Source organism: Varanus komodoensis, unplaced genomic scaffold (genome assembly GCF_004798865.1).
Source record: "Varanus komodoensis strain SLA01 unplaced genomic scaffold, ASM479886v1 scaffold1, whole genome shotgun sequence".
Taxonomy (NCBI): Eukaryota; Metazoa; Chordata; class Lepidosauria; order Squamata; family Varanidae; genus Varanus; species Varanus komodoensis.
This window is the reverse complement of record NW_025335268.1, coordinates 2,937,318-2,957,533: the sequence shown is the minus strand read 5'-3', so window position 1 is coordinate 2,957,533 and position 20,216 is coordinate 2,937,318. Positions and strand designations below refer to the sequence as shown.

The window sequence follows — 20,216 nt, the reverse complement described above, 5'->3', positions numbered from 1 at the left end:
GACTTCTGAAAGAGAAATGACTGTAGATTTAACATTTAAACACCTGTTCTTAAAATATGTTAACTTTCAGCTAAGCTTGCTAGAAGCCTTATTTTAATTTCCAGTATATGATTTAGTTATAATTTGTACATGAAAACCACAAGGGCCCAGCAACAGGAAACAAAAAGGCAGTTGCATGTTTTGCAATGGTTCTTCTCCCCACCTTCTTGTTTCATTGATACACATTCATTGAATTCTGCTTCTCCAGGTTACCGCCTATTTTATCTCCGTGGTACCTTTGGGTGACTTTCACAGTATAAATGAGATAGAGCAAATGATTTAGATTTTTTTTCCTGTGCGTGCTGGGTTGTAATGCTAATTTAGTGCACTCTTTCTGCTGAGGTCATCTTGCATATGCTACTACATGTGAGGTCCCTTTTTGATATAAATATGTAACAATTTTGAAGCAGATATGCACAGTGTAAGTAATATTATTCCTTGTTGAGTTAGCAGTTGCAGAGAATTTGAATCTTTGTACAATCCTGCAATCTGCTAATGTGATATTTAATGAGGAGACATCAGTCTGGAGAAAGGTAGTCAATATAAATCAGTGTTTACAAAGTGTGATTAACTCTGAAATATTTCATCAATGCTGTGGTCCCAGGCAGACTCTATGCTAATTACTAGAATCTGTGCATGTTTCAGGGGACTTCCGCAGACTCTGAGTGCAGCAAACATGGAGCAGCAAAATTGCAATTATGCCTGGACTGTCTCTGATGACAATTTATGCATTTGGTGTGATGACCTCCCACTTCCCAAGAGAGCAATAAACAGAATGCATTTTCATTAAGATACTAATGCACTTAATCACAGGGGGAAAGGGTTAGAAAGTAACAAAATACCTTTAAAGCAAGATGGGGCAGCACTGATGAGGGAAGGCATTTTTATTCTTTTCATGAAGTACTACCATCGCAAACTACATCATACTGAATGTAACTGTGAATATCCACATAGGTAAGGACCCTGTTATTCAGTAAGCAGGGGCTTATATTGCAGAGATTACATTAATTTTCCCTCATTGAATAAGAAAAATGATATTAGATAAGAACATAAGAAAGTCCCTGTTGGATCAGTTAGAAAATCTATCAAGTCTAACATCTGTTTCCCATATCAACCAACCAGATGTGTCCAGGAAGCCCATAAAAAGGGCTTCGTGTTGCCTTATGCAGCTAGCATTTGGTGGCATTTTGTCTCCCAACATGGAAGTTCCATCTAGGTATTCTTGGCTATATGTGTTGATCTATTCTTGTTGCATCTGGTTAATGCCTTTGAATGCCATATATGCCACAAAGTGGCCTTCATTTTATCCTGTGGCAGTGAATTCCGTAGGTTGTGTGAAGAAGTATTTCCTGTGAGGGACAACTGAGAAATTTGTTGAGTTTGTGTTTTTATATGATCTCCCAGGCCCAAATGAATTATGTGGCTGGAAGTTCATATGTGTTTAAGCTTTGAATACATTGCAGAAAACAAAGGCATTTAACAGCATGCATTGGGTTGATTGGATAGTTTGCAAAGAAGAATATGTACTTTTCTGAAGTGCACGCAAATACACATCAGCTAATTGCTGTATGTATGCAAACATTCACACATGTTGAAAAACTCACACAAAATATGTATGGCTCTTGTATGACAGGAAAGAAAGGTCTCACAGAGATTTGGAACAGAACAAATTCAGCATGATAAAATGGGAACCACATTGAATTTCAGTGCGTATTTCTGAAAACTTCTATTATGAGGGTGTAATCCTATGGGTTATGCCCTTGGTGATCATAAACCCCTGAACTCAGAGGCTTATGAAAACCCTGCGAAGGGCAGGAAGAGCACTGGAGTCCATCTTCATCTCCCTGTCCTCTAGTCCTGCCCTTTTCTAGATGGTATTTTTTACTGACTGGCTGGGGCACATCAGACAGGGGAAAGAAGGCAGGTGGAGAGGATTTAGGATAACTTCTAACATGTCCTCTCCAGTCACCACTCCTCCGCACCCACTGAAACATCCCCTTCTCCAAGGCTAAATGTCTGATTGTGGAAAACAATCAGCATAGTTCTTCCTGTGCCAGCAGTGTGAGCCAGTGTTCCAGTTCCCCTTTTGAGGTCAGAGCACTGCCTCCAACATTTGATCGAGGGATCCAAAATATTTATGGGCCTTCGGATGCTGTATAGGGGCATAGGATTTCATTCTGTATGGATTCTTATTCCAGGAGCTAACAAGTAGACCAACCCCCTGTGCTTAACTATATATACATACTTTTATGTGTATTAGTCATTTAGGGTGCAGTGTTATGCAGCTTTAGCTGAAGGAAAGGTCTTATAATTTGCAGCATTCTCTTGCCAGCTATTCACGAATACCAGTATGCTCCAGCCTACTATACTTCCTAAAAATTCAAGGAGCTCTTGGGCTGTCTAAACATTTTCTGTCAGAATATGGATATGATCATTCCCTTACTGTATATGCATTGGCCATCTTAGATTTGTTTACAAAGAGCAAATCCAGTGGATGTAAGGAGATAGGACACAGAATAATTTTCTTGGGATTCTCACTTTCTCACCTTTTCTTGTCATGATCTCACAGAAATACAAACTCGTACATGTACAAGGCACCAGTATTTGTCCACATTCCCTTTTTCCTGCATCTGTTTTTCCAGGACAAGATGAAGTGTAGCAACAGTAGTGGAAAAATTTCTTTACTCAGTTAACCTCCTTAATTAGCTCATCATAAAATGGTTGCTGTGTTCAGATGGAACACTAAGCCATAGTTCAGTGTGATGAGAACAGTTTAACATCATATTCAAATTACCATTAAAAAAACAAGTCATACGAGTCAATTGTCTTGTATCCATCAAACAGTTCAATTAGCTACAATGTGTTCAGCTTGGACAGCACAGCAAACTATGTTTAATGTAGAAGAGAAGGAAAAGATCCCAAAGGTTCCAGTAGTGACCCTAAGAACCGGGGAAAGGAGTTTGTGCCAAGGCTCACTGCAGCTCATTTGTGTCACACCAAACCATAGTTAAACACAGCCTCCTGATACAAAGCCTGTGATTTTCCAAAGACATATCAGAATTTGTTGTTCACCAGAGAAGGTTTTGTGAGAGCTCCATATTAACAGAAAGCTGAAATGTCACTGAAATGGCCATCTATATTGCAAATATAATAATTATATTTTGCTTTTCCTACAAAGTGGTTCAGAGTAGTTTACATAGGTTTACCTTAGATTATTCTTCCAGTTCAAGGAGGTAGAATCTGAGAGTGACTGACCCAAAGTCACTCAGTGAACCTAACGGCTGAAAAACATTTGAAACTGGAGTCCCCCAATATACTACAGCAGCCTCTCGATTTTGTATCAGAGTAAAACACTTCATGTCATGCATGGCATGCAATGTTCTGAACTACTGAAGAGGTGAGATGCTGTGCAGTTTATTCCCCACCACACATAAGTACCCAGGTAGTGCCTTTTCTGTGAGAGGCAGATGTTAGCAAAGTACTTAGATGGAGCCAAAATGTATCCTTCTGTTTTCTGTTTGCTACATGTTGAGAAAAGCAGGCTGAGCAAGAATCTGCATAAGTTGTATCTACACTGAGACACAGTTGTGTTTTACTGTTTTTGTTCTGAATTGCATTTAAAATCATTGTAGCACTCAAAAACAGTTTAGCACCAGTCTTTGTGCTAGGGAAGGGCAGATCTGTCAAGTCTGACTATAAGGACTTCCTCTTTTCCCTTCAAGTGCATTCTGTGCTGGCTTCATTCAAATTTTGCTTGCAGTTAAGTAATGCATCAGGAGTTTTGAAATGTGAACATGTTATAGAACATATTTTCTTTTCCATGCAGCATGCACATTGTGAACTGCAAAAGGTATCATTTTAATAAATTGTAAACTGTGCCCAACAAGATCTCATCCTTTTTGCATATACTTTTGACAGTATTTGTGTTCTCTGATGTCTTTAAGGATAATTTAATAGGTACATTTCTTAAATGCCACAGGTAACATAGAATACAGCTGCCCAGCAACCAATGAGTGCGAAATCACAAAGCGTCGACGCAAGTCCTGCCAAGCCTGTCGTTTTATGAAGTGTCTAAAAGTTGGCATGCTGAAAGAAGGTAAGGCTGATAGTCTTTTCACATACCTGTCCACAATCATTAAGAACTTCTGTTCAGTTTGGGAAGGACAGCTAGTGTGTGTGATATGTTATATGAACATTAACTTTGTGATGCTGTCATTGTTTTTAAAAGTACAAACCTACCACAACGTACAAGTCTAATATAAAATCAAAACCAGAACTCCATAAACACAACATTGGTTGTCTCCCAGTGACCCAGATGCCTTTCTTAATGAACTGGTTTTCACGAATCTCCTAAAAGTTTGAATGTAGAAGAGAGGCCACAGTGGAAAAGGCCCTACAAAATCCACATGCATGCAAAGCTCAGCATCATCTGATAATGTCAAGAAGAAACATATAGGAAAAGATAGCCTGGACTTAGACTATTTAGGGTTTTCAGGATCAGAACGAACACTTTGAAGTGTATCACATTGACAGGTGGATTCCAGTATACAATATGATAAAACCCTTCTGATTATTCTCTTTTTTGAATATTCTACTATATTTTGTATGTTTATACATATGTTTTTGGATGTGATTGTATGTCCAGCCTAAATAGTGAGTCAACTGAGCTAAGCTGAGTTTGGATATTAAGAATGCATATTAAGAATTATAACTAATTATGCTTCACAGAACGCTGTAATCCTTGCACTTCTGCATCTCCTTTTGGAGTGGTAAATGTACATAACTAATGCATCTCTCTATGGTGCTTCTCATTACCATTTTATAACCGTTAGACCAAACATGAATTTGGGAGCCCCCTTTTTAATTTGTTGTCATATCTGCATGGACGTAGTGCTACCTTCAGTTAAGATGCTAGTGGTGTATGTTCTGCAGGTTCTGCAGAACCTGTTTTCACCTTAGACATTACCTGGAAGTATGCACATCCTTTTTTTCAAGTTGAAGAACTTGCTTTGCTGAAGTTGCTTTCTTTTTCCCAAGAAGGGTAACAGTGCAATTGTATACATATCTACTGTACATGTCTATAAGTACACAAAGCGTGCATATTACATTGTTAAGAAGAGGATGAAATTTCACTAGTGTTGTAGTTTAGACAAATCAGATGCCATTATAGTATGTGTCAGAATTTCCAATCTTATCCAGAAGAATCTGTCTTCATTTTCCTAGCAAACAAGAGAGTGTGTTAAGTAGTTGATTTAAGGTGCTATTTGCATGAAAATATAATTTTACCTTCAATTCAGAAAGTGAAACTCATGCTTTTTCCTCGTTTTCTCACAACTGCTGTTCTTGAAAGAATATGGGCTGACGGAAAGATGGCAGAAAAAAATAAGCCTATCACATACCTACAGACATATTCTTATTGGATTATACGTACTAAGAATAAACCTCATTCTGTGTGTGGTTGCTTTGGCAGACGCTATGATCCTGTGAGCCAAAGCCTGCTGCCTTTAGTCTTCCTCCGGAAAAAATCCTGTCTAATTCAGTGGGGATTTTGCTTCACTAAGAGATACAGGATTTGGGTTTTTTTATTTGGATCTGGATAGGAAAACCTAATTTGCTCCATACTACAAAACCATAGTACAGAAACCTTTAATGGAAGCTTTAGATGAACTCAGACATGAAAATCATGCTTGTATATGACTCCTTTTCAAAGAGATGATACTGTTTAGCATATTTGGCTAGTTGGAATAAAAAGCTGTTGTTAGGGCTGGCTCACACTGCCATTTTCCTCCTTCAGGTAGCAGGCTTTTTTGCTGTCATCTAATGGTCAGATCTGTGAAGAGCCTGGCTTTTGTGAATGCAGCTGACATGGATCCTTCTGTCTAACCATTTATGCTGCTGTTTTTTGTTTTGTTTTAATAAAGGGAGCCTTTGTCTTTTACAGTCCAGATGTGCCATCTCCCAGGAAAATTGGGTGCCAAAACAGATGGGATGAAGGAGATCTATGACTGAATCTCCTTGCATTAAAAAAGCAACTTTACCATACAAAAAGCACAAGTGCCAGTATTATAACTCTATTCTTCTCCAGCAGCTGGCACATGAGATTGGGGAAATCATGAAAGGCTTAAGCAGCCCCTTCCCCAGCTAGTAAAAATATGCATCTTTTGCAGCACCATCCTGGACATGCCCAGTAGCACTGCTGCAGCACCCTTTAAAGCTGCAGCCTTAAAGTTTGAAAGCAAAAACAAACAAACCCTAGACAAAAGCAGATCTTTAAAAGTATTGTTAGCTCTTCCCACTGTTCATCCATCTTTGTAATGGAGGATTCTGACATTTCAGAGAAAGCAATTGATTCTAAAACCCACTGAAGTTTCAAAAGGGTGTTAATAGAGGAGGTCTCGGATCTCTTCTCAGTCGTTCCAGAGATCAGGACACACAATAACAGGCTCACATTACAAGATTCCCACTGAAAAACATTGACAATTTTCTAATACAACCATTGAGCCAATTATATAGGGCGATCATGGGCTTTTCCATGCTGGAGGCACTTAAGATTCAGTAGAATAGCCATTTGTTTGGGATGCTTAACCTGGAGTCCTGCACTGAGCAGGGGGTTGGGTCAGATGGCCTTATTAGCCCCACCAGCTCTATTATTCCATGTTTCTATGACAATAGAAAGCAGCAACAATAGCAGACATAACAGTGGGGACTGTGGATCCTTGATAAATGGCATCTTATTCTCGAGCTGTGATACCGTCCTTTGTGCGGTTGCTCCATTAACTGCCCTTGGAGGTGGTCCATTCTCGCTTATCTTAAGGTGTGGCCAACTGATAACAGAAGAACCTGTCTTCAAATTCCAGACTGTTTCTGGATTTAGAGGTGAAAACCACCACTTCAACTTGGGCTCATAAACATATTGCTAATGAGTGCAGTTGGTGCAATATTAGCATTCTGTGATCAAATAGCTTCACTGTCAGCCACACTTCAGTTACTGAATCCTATACCAGCTGAAGTGTCTGCACCGTTTTCAAAAGAAGCCACCTGTACAGTGCCTTACTAGCCTGGACATCACCAGGGTCTATATAATTGAGGTGACGTCTGGCCTTTCCCAGAAGGACTGAGTATTATCCCCTTACAACTGGCAATTCAGCCAAATCCACCAATGACTTCTCCCAGCTGTTTCATCTAGATATTTAAAAAATGGTGGATAGGATGGGTCCTTGTGGAAGCCCAAACAGTAAAAGCGATGAGTGGAACAAATGTCCCCCAGAACTACTTTCTGAGACTGTTTGTTCAGAAAAGACTCATAGAAAGGTAGAAACTAAATATGGCAAAGGTTGCAGAGCTTTGCATGATGGCTAACAAAACACCTCATTAAAGTAGAAAGCAACTTTTTAAATCGCACTCACACTAATAGATTTCAAAGAGCATTTGGGCTAAAATATTTAAAATGCCATATCACAGTTGCATACAGAAGGTTACCTGCAGCGATCCCAGGAGATAAAAAGGCTATTATTGAGGGAGAGGCATCAATGACAGGAACATCAATTAACACAGCATTGAACAAAATGGTTTGATTCAGAAGTAGGTGGAAACTTTGGTTATGAGAGCAAGTGATGGTGAGGCTTAGCCTTGTACTATTTATCTTTCATTTCTTCATCTTCTTTTTGGTTGATAAGCCTTCAATTATAAACCAATCACACTTCCTCATGACCCAGATTTCAAGAATTGTCGCTTTTTAATATTCAGGTTAGGGAAAACAAGCAAGAATCTGAAGCATTATTTTGAGCATGACATATTCTCATTAACCATTACTTAAATGCAAAGGGCATTGCATTTGGATGGCCTGGTAAACTGTGACTAATTCAAAATTAAAAGTAGAAGTTTTTCACCCAGGTATGAAAGAGGAGGCGGAAGAATACAGGACTCAAAGGCTCACCATGGCACATTCTCATAGCTGGAAGATATAATTGCCCATTACAGGGTTGTTCACATGATTACAGTGAGGAAAATAAGCTTATTTTGTCTTCAGTGGATTTCCTTAATTAGCCTCACTGGCACAGCTTGCCATGTTATCCAAACCTTGGCAGCAAGGCTTGTTTGGTGGGGGCAGCAACTCCCAGACTCTTTGTGGAAAGCAGAACTGGCTCATACATGATGCACATACTGGCAAATTGGGTTAAAAGCTCATGTTTTGCCTCTGTGATGTGCAAACTGGCCCAGTGTCTTCTGGGAAATTGAAAAGTACGTGGTGGCCAATTCGTCTAAGTTTGATAACTGTCTGGAGGATAGTTTATTATCTATTTTATGTCCTGCCTATCTACCAGAAAATGATATTCTTAGTCTCACATTCTATTTGTTATCGGTAGCATCCATACTTGTCAAGGAGCTTTGTTGGGGGTAAACTAATGAGCACCACTTGATGCTTTTTTATTTTGGCAACTAGTTTTTAGATAAAATATTGTGATTATAATGCTTTATTTCTGTAATATTGTGGAGGGTACAAAGTGCTTTAGAATTCTAACTTCATCATCCCTCTTCTGTACTCTTCCTCATTTCATGTTTCTGCTGTGAAAAGGCAAAATTTCAATAGGTAAATCTGCATATTTTCCATAGTTCGATGAATGAGTTTTCCATCAGATGTAGACATATCTTCTTCAATGGAAAATATGCACATTCTCTTAATACGCATTACGATATGGTTGTGGAGATGGAAGTAGACAACAGGAGCCCTGAGTACTTGCACTTCCTTTTTCTTGCTTTATTAAGGTAAGATCACCCTTGGTTTGACATCTTTCTCCATATTGTGGCATGGAAGTTGAAGAGTTACCCTAACCTCAGATGAGGTTAAAGGCAATACTTATTTGGCACAACTTTAAGAAAACAATGGCAGATACTCAATATAACCTGTCCTGATTTACACCCTAAGAGCTAATTTGCCTTCTAGATTTTATGTTCAATAACTAAATGTAATGCACACAAGGGATGCTAAAACAGGCTGACCAGCCCATCAAGCAGAGATTTTGTAGCAATATCATAACCTTTGCTAATGTGACCCAACCATGATTCGTAGGGGCCAATTTCAGAGGCTAACAGGAGGTGTCACCCTTATTCTTTATTCTGTCCTTTGCCTCAAAGTTCCGTCTGTCAGCTATAGAATGTGGTGCTGCTTTTTAATATATCTAGGTTCACCACACTGCTCAAGTTTTACGTCAACTATTTTCCCCAATATTTTTAGGAGCTGATGGCTAGAATATTTTTATTTAGAATTTGTAGATAAGATCAAATATAGTGCAATATTGGTTATACTTTTTACTTCTTTTATGTAAGACATATGCACCTTATTCCTACTGTCTCATACACCTAGAAAATATGCGAGAGTGATAAAATCAAGTCAGGTTTATTCTTGTAACATTTTAGTTCCATGTAGCCGTGCAGCATCGACTCACTGTCTCAGATGTGTTTTTAATGTAGAGACAAAGGTTTTAATCTCATGCAGCATGTCAGAGATCATGCTGTAGGAAATCTATTAAAATGTAAACCCATTCAATTCAATTGCCAGTCTATAATAAAATTTACTGTTTTAACCTTCATGTTGGCTATAGCAGTTGCTACATGCTGATGGCACAGTGTGACTAAAATCTGACAGCCTAAATCTATTTATTTTTTAAAAAAAGTTGCAACACCTGAAATAAAATCACATTTCTATAGCTTTGATGGGAAATTTATATGTCCTGCTGGAATTTACTCAAGCCCTACTGTCAATGTGCTTCTTCTGCAAACATTTTTTTACTAAAGCAATTTGGAAGGAATAAGAAAAGGGGGAGTCCTGCTGAATCAGACCCAAGGCCCCTTTAGTCCAGAATCTTGTTTTTCATGTACAAAGGTGTCACTTTGAAAGCATTTTTGTATTTGCCATGGTAAAATTTTCATTGCAGAATAGAATCTTGTACATGCACAGTTTCTATCTGTTCTATATTGGTAAAAAATATAAGGGCATTTCATCAGATAGAGCTACAAGTGGGACTTGCAGCAAATAGGGTTTCAGCCAGCCATGCTGACTTTCAAGGTATTCCATTACATACCTCCTTTTCTGCCCTTCCCTTTCAACAGTTAGTTAGCCAACAGTAGCCACTAAGCATCCATCAGTGTACTGCTTTTGATACTATGCCTTATTTTTTGAAGGGTTTTTTTTCCTTTGGGTGGGGTAGGACAGTTTGCAACCTTGGGAAATTTGACATTATTATACTTTCTTCAAGGAGTTCAAAGAAGACATGTGATCCTTTATTCCGATCCACCTCTGTGGATTCTCTCAATGATAAACAATAAGTAATAAAGTGAAGCAATAAACAGCATCCACTAAATTCTAAACACTAAAACCAACAAACAGAAATATATACAAATAAAAGCCAGGATGAAGACAACTCCTGCCCCCATGTTGTATCTCACCTGAACCACAGACTCTTCATAGGACACCTAAAATGCCCCCAACGAACTGACCTTATGGGCTTCTGTAATGACCATATGGGGAATACAGACCATACTAGGAAGTTCGTCCCTCTAGACTTTCTGTAATTTAACACTGACAATCACATTTGGCAGGTGGCCAGGGAACATGGCAGGCAGATAATACAGAGGACACATGCAGCCCCTGCCTCTCATGTGGCCTCTGGCCTAATTTCATGCAAGAAGACATAGAAAGAGAAACCAAGACCAAGGGCGATATATCCACTTTTGGCTCAAACTAAAGCCGCCATCAGATCCAGCTCCCATCACCATCAGCTGTGGCCACCAAATGATACTTCCTGTGTGTCAAAGACTCTTTTGTTCTCCTGCTTTAGAGAATCAACATGGTTGACTAAAAAGGCCTTTTATCTTGCTGTTGCTACAGACTCCTTATATTCCCAATAATGACCAAGGTATTTGCTGTGTATTGGCATCTATGCATCTATGGTTGCTACCTTTAATTGCTTATGCTCTGATGTCATTTGAAATTCTTGAGATCTATTGTAGTGGCTGGCCACAGTCATTTGTTAAGTGAGGAAATGATGCATGTTCACTAATTAGATAGTATACTATAAGTTTGTTTAATAATCAGTCAGCATTGAGACAGGGGGAAACAGCTCTGTTTTTGTTGTTTGTTCCTCACATTTGCTTGTAAGTCAATATCAAGAACTCCGTAGCTGATTGAACCACACAGGTAAGACTATTCAGGCTTTGTCTTTTTGTGCTAAATGGAATGCAAGATATTCAGATGATGTAAAGGTTGACATCAGTATTCCATAGATAACAGTGTTCTCCCAGTTTTTGTTCCCAAGGTTCATCAGAACTCTAATATTGTATTTGCCCAAGACTCCAGAGAGCTGCTCAGTTAGAAAATACAACACTGCACAATTAGGGTTCCAAATCACAGGACAGACCTTCAGATATATAGCTGGCTTTTCTGCTAGAAGGATTTCCATGGAGAGAGATGGGGGCCACAGACCAAGCTCTGCTCTTTCTCTCCCTACTGTTATGATGGCATGGAGAATAATGACTGAATGCTGGTATGTGATACAGGAGTCTGGTGACAAGAACTGCAGTTATTATTATTAGAAAATGCTGTCATAGGCAGTCTGGATTGAGGCCAGGTTTGACACATGCAGAAAGGGGGAAGAGGGAATCCTTTAAGAAGAGTTTTTTCCCCCCTAGTTGCTATTAGCTGTGATCAGAAAACTTATTCCCAGAAGTATTCTCTTCCATGGCCATATGTAGCCATCAGGGGCAAACTAAAGGTGATGTAGCTATAGAGTTCTGGAATGGGTCTCAGGAGATCTGGGTTCTGTTTCTCATCTAGCTATGATGTGACTGGGCCAGTCACTGCTTCCCAGCCTAACCCACCTCACAGGGTTGTTGTTCTGAGGATAAAATGGAGAGGAGGACAACCTTGTAAACTTCCTTGGGTTTCTTATAAGAGGAAGAAAGGTGGCATATAAATTTGTTGTTGGGGTGATGATGATGATGATAATGATATGAGTGTAAGCATGCATGAGTGTAAGTGTCCCAATACAGATTGGCACCATGGCTGGTTGGGAGGAGAGATTTAAGCTTCTCTTGTATTTGCATCCACAAGCCCCCAAAAACAAAACCATTTGAGGAAGATAAAAAAGAAAAGATATATTGATTCTAAGAGGGACAAATTTCCTCCCCTACTCTTTTAAGATCTCCTCCCTCAAGTGAGATTTGTATGTGTGATGAGCAGAATGTTTAGATTATCCCTCAGATTAGGCAGTGCTTGATAGATGGTGCTCTGTGCTCTGGTCCCTATACAAATATTGACAAGTAATCTACATATATATGATCATGTGCAGCTTAACCCTGAAATACTTGAACCTGTATGCCCTAGTCAGTAAAGTACTATATGCAGGCCATAAGCAGATTCACGCATAGAAAGTGTTACAAAAATTTTTTTAGACATGCTCTCAAAAACCATAAGCCATCCTAGATTTTGCAAATAAAAATGTGTTATCACCTTCTGTGTTTTGAGGCCATGGAGGGGAAAGCTTATTTAATAACATTCTTCATGGCAAATTCTCCTTTGCAAAGAACCCATGCATAATAGATTGCCAAGGTAAATTTCTTTCACAGTCTAATATCATTACTTTGCCAAGTAGAAAACAGAAGTGATTGTATGAGGAAAGGTAACTCACCATTGCCTTCCACATCTGGAAAAATGAAAAAAAGCCAACACATTTAGGGATATTTTAAGGAAAAAGGTGGCTTGCATAGTCTTCTTCCTCTTCATTTTATGAAAAAAATATTAAGCATACCTTCTATAAGAATATTCTAAGATTTCCACCACACAGGCATTGGATACGTTGATAGTGAATTTGGCTTACCCTTAGTGTGATTTGAATTTCTTCTGAAATAACAGAAACTACTGACTGACCATGTTGTTGCATCTTAATCAGTCCGTGAACTGGAAAAGCCCAATTCAGATAATCAAGCTCTACTCTGGTGTCCTAAAACGACCTGTGTCCTGATTCATGTCGTATAATTGGAAGGGAGGCAAAATGGTAAAGTAGCAGATGTGTGTTGCTGATGCGTTACAAACATTATTTTTACTAATGCATTTAAAAAGAGGTGTTTTAATACAGAGCTGTGTTTCAAATTAACCTCTAGTGAAGCAAATATATTCATGTGGGGCAGAAGTCTCTATAAAGTATTTTTCCTTTGTGATTATCCCACATGCTATACATCATTTTTTATTCCCAGAATTAGAAGGTATAGTTTCTTGAGGTTCAGAAGTGTTCCTGAACTATACAACTGCTAGAAGTCCATCACTTTTAATTAACCAAAGTCTGTTGGCCTCTCTTTGACTTAGGAACATCTCCATTTGTCACATATGCAGTTCACAGACTATAAAGAAAATGAGCATTTTTTTCTTACTAAGAAAATAAAATTCCTTAAAGAGAAAAAAAGATTTAGCCCAAGGAATGGTGGGTGGGAAATGGATGAACTTATGCACTGGCAATAGTGACAGCCATGTAAGTGATAACTAAGGGGGGAGTCAAAGACGTGTCCAGAGGATGTGGGATTAGGTTTGATGTGGCATCTTTCCTAACCAGCCCTGAGACAAATAGCTGTCTTTTTACCCTTTTTCCTTGGCACCAAAGCACATTTGTTTCAAAGTGTCTCAGTTTAACTTAAAGCTCATCTATGCTATATCTCGAGGGGAAAGGCTTTTTGTGTACGTTATTCTGCCAGTTTTAGTTTTGCATCTGTTTTTCCTTGCATGTATCTGCTGCACAAGGCAAATAGATTTGGCATCCCAGGAATATAAGATAGTCTTGCCACTGAGAGAGATATATTGAAGACTGAAAAAAGTCTGCTATAAGACTGGGAAAAAAACTGTGAGAGGGTCAGATTTAACCCACATACCCAGGTCACTTTTCGAATTCCAGAATAATCCCACACAGCCACTCCCTAAATTAAGATGAAAGGCAGTCAACAAAGTTTGGACCAGTTCTCTCTTTCTTTCTCTTTCTCTTTCTTTCTCTTTCTTTCTCTTTCTCTTTCAGCATAAAAAAGGTGAGGTCCAGCATAAGCAACAAAGTAGTATTCACGTAAAGCTTGAACAGGCAAACCTTTGTAGCCTTGGCACCAGACCTGCTGCTGGAAGTTGAAGAACTCCGCATGACCTCCTCAATCAATCAAGCAGACAGGGTATCAAGAAATACTAAAATTACAAGCTGTAAATATCACATGTGTGATCTCATGGAGCTGTCCCTCAGATATTCCCAGTGTATTAAGCCGTGCCTTGCTATATAAACTGTTCCAAGCAGTATTTCATTGGGCCAGCCACAAACCAAGCCACACCTCTCCTGTTGAGCCAATGATATCCTTTTGGTCAGCTGCTTGGAGTTTCTGCCAGTCTGCAGCATCTGTCATTTTCCACCGTCTGGGCTACTCTTCGTCTGAGCCAGATTATGATTTTATTTGCAGTCTGCAACATGACCACCATAATCAGGAACTGACTGTCTTAAATACAGCAGAAGTGGAGAACAATAACTATCCTACACAGTGCACTTGCATTAGTCTGTAATTAGCTCTGATTGTTTCTTTTGAGCCAGAGTCACAAAATACAGCATGCCTAATAAGTGAGGAAAAGTAACAGTATAGAAAATCCAATTTGAGATCTGGTTGCTTTGGCTTAAATATGCGTAAATGCTCTTATTAGTTATTATATAGAGAAGACCTGACTGGGCAAAACATTTAAAAATGCCTCTGTTATTGTATATTGTATACCACATTCAGGGATAATCAGAGACAAAACAATTGAGTTTTCTAAATATTTTCATATTTATCAGCTACTCTGGACAGGGGTTAGTCGACTTCAGGCTAGTAGGATCTACTTTGTTTGTTTTTGATGTTTTGATTTTAATTCAATCCCCAAGATGTTTACTTTTGCTGATATAGCATATTTGGGCATAGTCCCTGAATTATTTAGAATGAAAGAATTCAGAGTCCATGTATTTGTTTTATGTGCCTGAAATAAATAGAGATCTTTTAGTTTGGGCAAACACGGGATGCTTGTGATTGTGGAGAGTCTCTGAACATCAACCTGATGTTCATGTCTCATCATTTACCACATTCATTAGTGCAAAAAGAAAAAAAAAACATGCAAAGCCAACAGGGAAAAATATGCAAAACACTTTTTCTATATTTTGAAAGTGTACACTTTTCCCTATAAAGTAGTGTGAAAATGCTCACTTTTAAAAACATGCACTTTTAAAAGTACACTTTTCAAATGTGAGAGTATGCACAAATTTGATAATCTGCGAGTAAACAGGGCATATTTACCTGTTTTTATTTATTCATTTATGCCCATATGTATATGCTGCCTATAACATAAATGAAATTTTCATACATTTCTATAATCTTTCTGAACAAAAATCCACTCCTGTTATACCTTCCCACTTCTTTCATTTCAATAGTATGATGGTCTTGTTGGAATTCTTAATAATTTAGACTCTGAAGTCCTTGCTATAAACCAACCAGAGATCTACCAGTTGGTTCTGACCTATTGTCTGCCTGCTCTAATTTTAGAGTTCAAGTCTTACATTCATAATAGACCAATATTGGGTGCCATTTATCTATGAGCCCTCAATCAGCCATTTTCTGTAACAAACTTGAATGTTTTTAGTGCATTTGGCTTGCTGATCAAGGATTTATTTTTATTTATTTTATTTCATTCACTCGGGCATGAATTAATCTTCATTTATGCTTGTGGGAAGTTTATATATTATTCTGCTAACAGAACTCATCCACTCCACAGTTCTCACATATCAGAAATTTCCAAAGTCTGATTTCAGCTGTAGTAAGTAGAAGATTGCTATCAGGGGAAAGTGAATGAAAAGGGAGGTTGCTTCTAAGAACTGTATGAATACATGGATATACTTGGTTTCTTTTGTTGTGTTTATATCCCAGCCCTCATTAGCTATGAAGATGTGATTTCTGGAACAATGGAATGATAAATGGAATCAATCAGTTTAGTTTAAAGAAAAGCCTCATGCAGAGACAAGGGCAACTTTTCCCAACCAAGTGTTTTGACCATAACTTCTGACATCCCTGGCCACAGGCCATGCTGTCTGGGGCTGATGGGAGTAGAAGTTCAAAACATCTGGAGGGTACCAGGTCAGGGAAGGCTGGGTTAGAGAAAGCTGCAGTGCAGAGTTCTAAAGACACAGGATTTAGGAAGACATGGTATCTAAAGACAAGTTTATCACAGAACCATAAAAATGACATATTGCCTATTATTGTCAGGACAAAAAAAGTTTGTAAAATATTTACTTACTTACTTATTACATTTCTAATCATCACATGCTATTAAATACCTGGGAGTGGAGTAGTGTTGATGTCAGATGGGCCTCTCTGGATAAATAGTGGGAAGGACCTTGCCACCCTCTGAACTTCCCTGAAAGGTGGCAGTCAGAGGAAGGCCTCAGCTGTTGATAATAGATTCATGTCAGGAGATGTGCTCTATAAAGTATTGTGGTCCTCAGCTGTGCAAGGGGCTTATAAGTTAAGACTAGCACCTTGCACTGAGCTTGGAAACATATAGTCAGCTAATGGAGTGACCCAGAAGAAATGTTATATGCTCAGACGTTTTATCCTAATTATAAGCTTAGCTGCTGCATTTCTAAACAGTCTTCAAGAGGAGTCCTATGTGAAATGCCTTATAGTAATCTAACTTGGAGGTTACTGTAGCATAGATAACTGAAGCCAGGTTATTCATGTAGCTGAAGCTGGTAGAAGGCACTCTGTGCAACTGAGCTAATCAGGCGTGCACCTGGTAGGGTCCAACCATAATGCAGACTCAAGATTTATGAAGGTAACACTTCTAATATTCTGAAGCAAGTATTTCTTTACAGAAGGTCACTGGGTATCTTATGATAAACTGAAATAATCCTAGTTACAATAATACAATAAAATGCTGCAAATAAAACACAACAAGGTGAAAAGGATTTTAGAAAAATAGAACAGAAGAACAGAATTCTGTAGCAGTAATCAATTAAAATACAAAGTCAAGCAATAAACATTCACATAACAGTAAACCACTATGCACATTAGAAAGTATTGCCTGATGCTAGAAAGACATTAAGGTAAGGCACCACCCAAGCATTCCCATTGTTGGACTACATGACTGCTGACCCTTCCATGCCTCAATTGCAGAAGGGCCTCACATAACAACATCAAGACACAGGTTCCTATGGGAAGAGGTGATCCTTCTCGTACCAAGGTACCAAGTCATGAAGTCTTACCTTTACTGTATTTTTAGATGCAGCTTGTATATATGCCATTGTGTACTGGGATTTAATCAATTATTCCACAACACTCATATAGAGGAGAAATAGTAAAGTACATATCTGCTTATATTCTGCTAATCATTTAGTAAAATCTTTGCTTCTTTGCCTTGGATAACCATGCTTGTCTGGGGTTAGCTTGTCAAAATCTCTCGTAGTTAACACAGCAACTCTTATTGTGCTGTTATTATTTCCGTATCTCTCATTAGTTGCATGGGTTGTTGACCACAGTATTATATTTCTACACAGGCAAGAAGGATCTTACACTTCGGTCTGAAAAGGGTCAAACCAGGGTCTCAGTATTATCTCCTTTATCAAGGAGTTCTTCTAGGAATCCATAGAATTGAGCTAGAGAGATGCAACTAAGTTTAGGAACTCTCTAGAGGCCAGGTAATTTTCCCACCTCATGCATTCTGTTTGTGGCTCTGATTCTGAGCTTTCCAGGCTAGCCAATGAAGTAGAGGAAATACCAGAGGAGTAACTGCTTGGTCACTTCCTATGAAATCTGGAGAAAGGAGATTATTTCCATAAGAATAATTTTAGTTTCATGATACATTGTTGGTCCTGCATGGAGCAGGGGTTTGGACTAGCTGACATCTACTGTATCATCTGACTCTAAATTCCAGTAGATCCTAAATGGTCATAACAAATTGGGGGGTACACATAACCCCTCTCCACATTGCAAGATGATGTAGAGGCTACCACAAGAGTTTTTAGCTCACCACCACTTTCTCCCTATCCTTGTGTATGTTTGATTGTTCTTCTCCTGTATTAACTTTTCCCATACCTATTCTGGATGTTCAGTAGGGGAAGACTGAGGTGGCACATGGTTTATTGTTGGGAACAGCCAGCCTCCACAAGCCTCTTTGAACATTTTTTCCAAAGTATGGAGGGGGTTTTGTATGCTCCCTACCATCTTGGCCACAATATGTGGCACATGGGAAAAAATCAGATCAGTAGCTTTCCCATTTTACTTCTTGTTCTTCCTGCCGCTAATTATATAAAGGATTACATTTCTGCTTTGGAAGCATGTTTTAAGAGTTAAATAAACTAATACACAGAATTTGTGAGGATGGAAATGATATGCCAAAGTATGAATGAATTTGCCTATTTATTAAGAATTGTACTGGAAGGCTACACATATTACAGGCGTATCCCTGTAATTTACACTTCTGACAGCAGAAAGTTTGACTGTCCAATTATGAATATGATTATTTCTGTTCACCTGCAAAATACTCTTTTGCTCCAGTCTTGAACTACAACCAAGATATCCTGCAATTTTCAAAACAATGACTTAAAGAACCAAGCACACGCCTACAAATGTAAGCTGAAGCATGGTGTGCATCTAAGTGCAGTGTGTACACATCTGGGTACTGAATGCATCACAGGCAAATGTATTGGGTTGGATGGGCTTGCCCTGTTACACAGCAAGAAAACTACTGCACTCTTAAAATGAACAAAATTTCTGCTCATTGTTTCTCCACAGCCTCCCCTTTCTCCTTACACTTTTTTTACTTCATACAATAGCAATGCTATGGAATGCTGATGAGGGATCACTTCCCAGAAGCATTTCTTCCCTAGACTGCCTTTTTATGACTATTAAGAGTAGTTGCATTTTTTTTAAGTTCTCTCACTGAGGGGTTGAAGAGGAAACCGCTCTTTGTAATACTGTACTTTAGGCAGGTTGACCCTATTCCCTTCAGGACATCTCTTTGGTGATGCTGACTCCCATCTGTGTAGTTGAGATGTTTCAGCAACATCTCATCTCTAATTAAAATACTTGTTATGAAGGGTTCTTAAATACAGCCGCTTAACGAAGTTAAAAAATGCATTTGGATGCAGATTGTGAAACTTCAGTTGCTGGAGTTACTCTCAAGGGAGAATTGTGCAGGCAGAATGGCTTGCCATCTATCCTATTTTGTTCCTATTTATTTCTTTAATTTCCTGCCTTTTTAAAAAATGCTGGTCAGCTGGAATAAATGCTTTCTCCCTTTCACCCCCACCCTGCCTCCTCTCTACTTTCTTACATGGACCAGACTGTGACACGTGCCTGGTAAAGTGGCTTCTTGGGAATTTGAAAGTCTTTGAATGCGTTATCTGATTAAAGGGATGTATGTGTCTTTAATTCTCATCTGCAGTTCCACCTTTGACCCTATCAGTTAAAGTAGAGAGGAGTTGAGAGTCAGCAAAGTCCCAGATTCAACCTAGATAACCTGAGATGTTTAACTCTTTGTAGGCAAAAAAAGAATGATTCTTTTATTATTGAGAAAATGCCTTCCATTGAGTTTCACAATTCAGTTGGATAATACTCCGAGACTGGCCAAGTATATTCATCCTGTTGGTTTTTCGTTTGTCTCTTTAGAAAATGTATATTCTCCCCTATAATTTTTACTGTCAAGGTGGTTTATGGGCAAATAAAAATATTTTAAAACAATTATAAAATATTTTGTACAGCAAAGCTAGCAGCAACTACAGCACAGTTAATGAAATCAAGTAAAAATAGTAGGAAAAAACAAATACAGGCAGTGCAGTAAAGGTAATTCAGCTTTAAAAAAAAAAGCCTTGGATTTTGGCAGTGCTGAAAGGGTAAAAGAGTAGGTGCCAGGCAAGCATCCCTGGGGGAAGCATTCCATAGATGGGATGCTCCAATTGAAAAGGCCATTTCCCTGATTGCCACCTATCCAACCTTAGAAGTTGGGGAATACAGAAAAGAATTAGGCACAAGTCCAGAAAAAGTTACTCTGTTTTAAAGAATAAGCTTGTGCATTCATTTTAATCAAAATTGTCATCTCTCTCTCTCTCTCTCTCTCTCTCTCTCTCTCTCTCTCTCTCTCT

At 38.7% G+C, this 20,216-nt stretch overlaps 1 protein-coding gene across 12 annotated transcripts in view; it reads left to right on the top strand.

The window, feature by feature from the left end:
- ESRRG (estrogen related receptor gamma) overlaps positions 1–20,216 on the top strand; it is a 637,351-nt gene that overhangs the window by 478,927 nt on the left and 138,208 nt on the right. For all 12 annotated transcript variants that reach the window (XM_044426675.1, XM_044425928.1, XM_044425845.1 and 9 more), the window contains one exon: positions 4,019–4,135. In XM_044426675.1, coding sequence (XP_044282610.1) covers positions 4,019–4,135 — 117 coding nt within the window. The remainder of the gene's footprint in view (positions 1–4,018; positions 4,136–20,216) is intronic.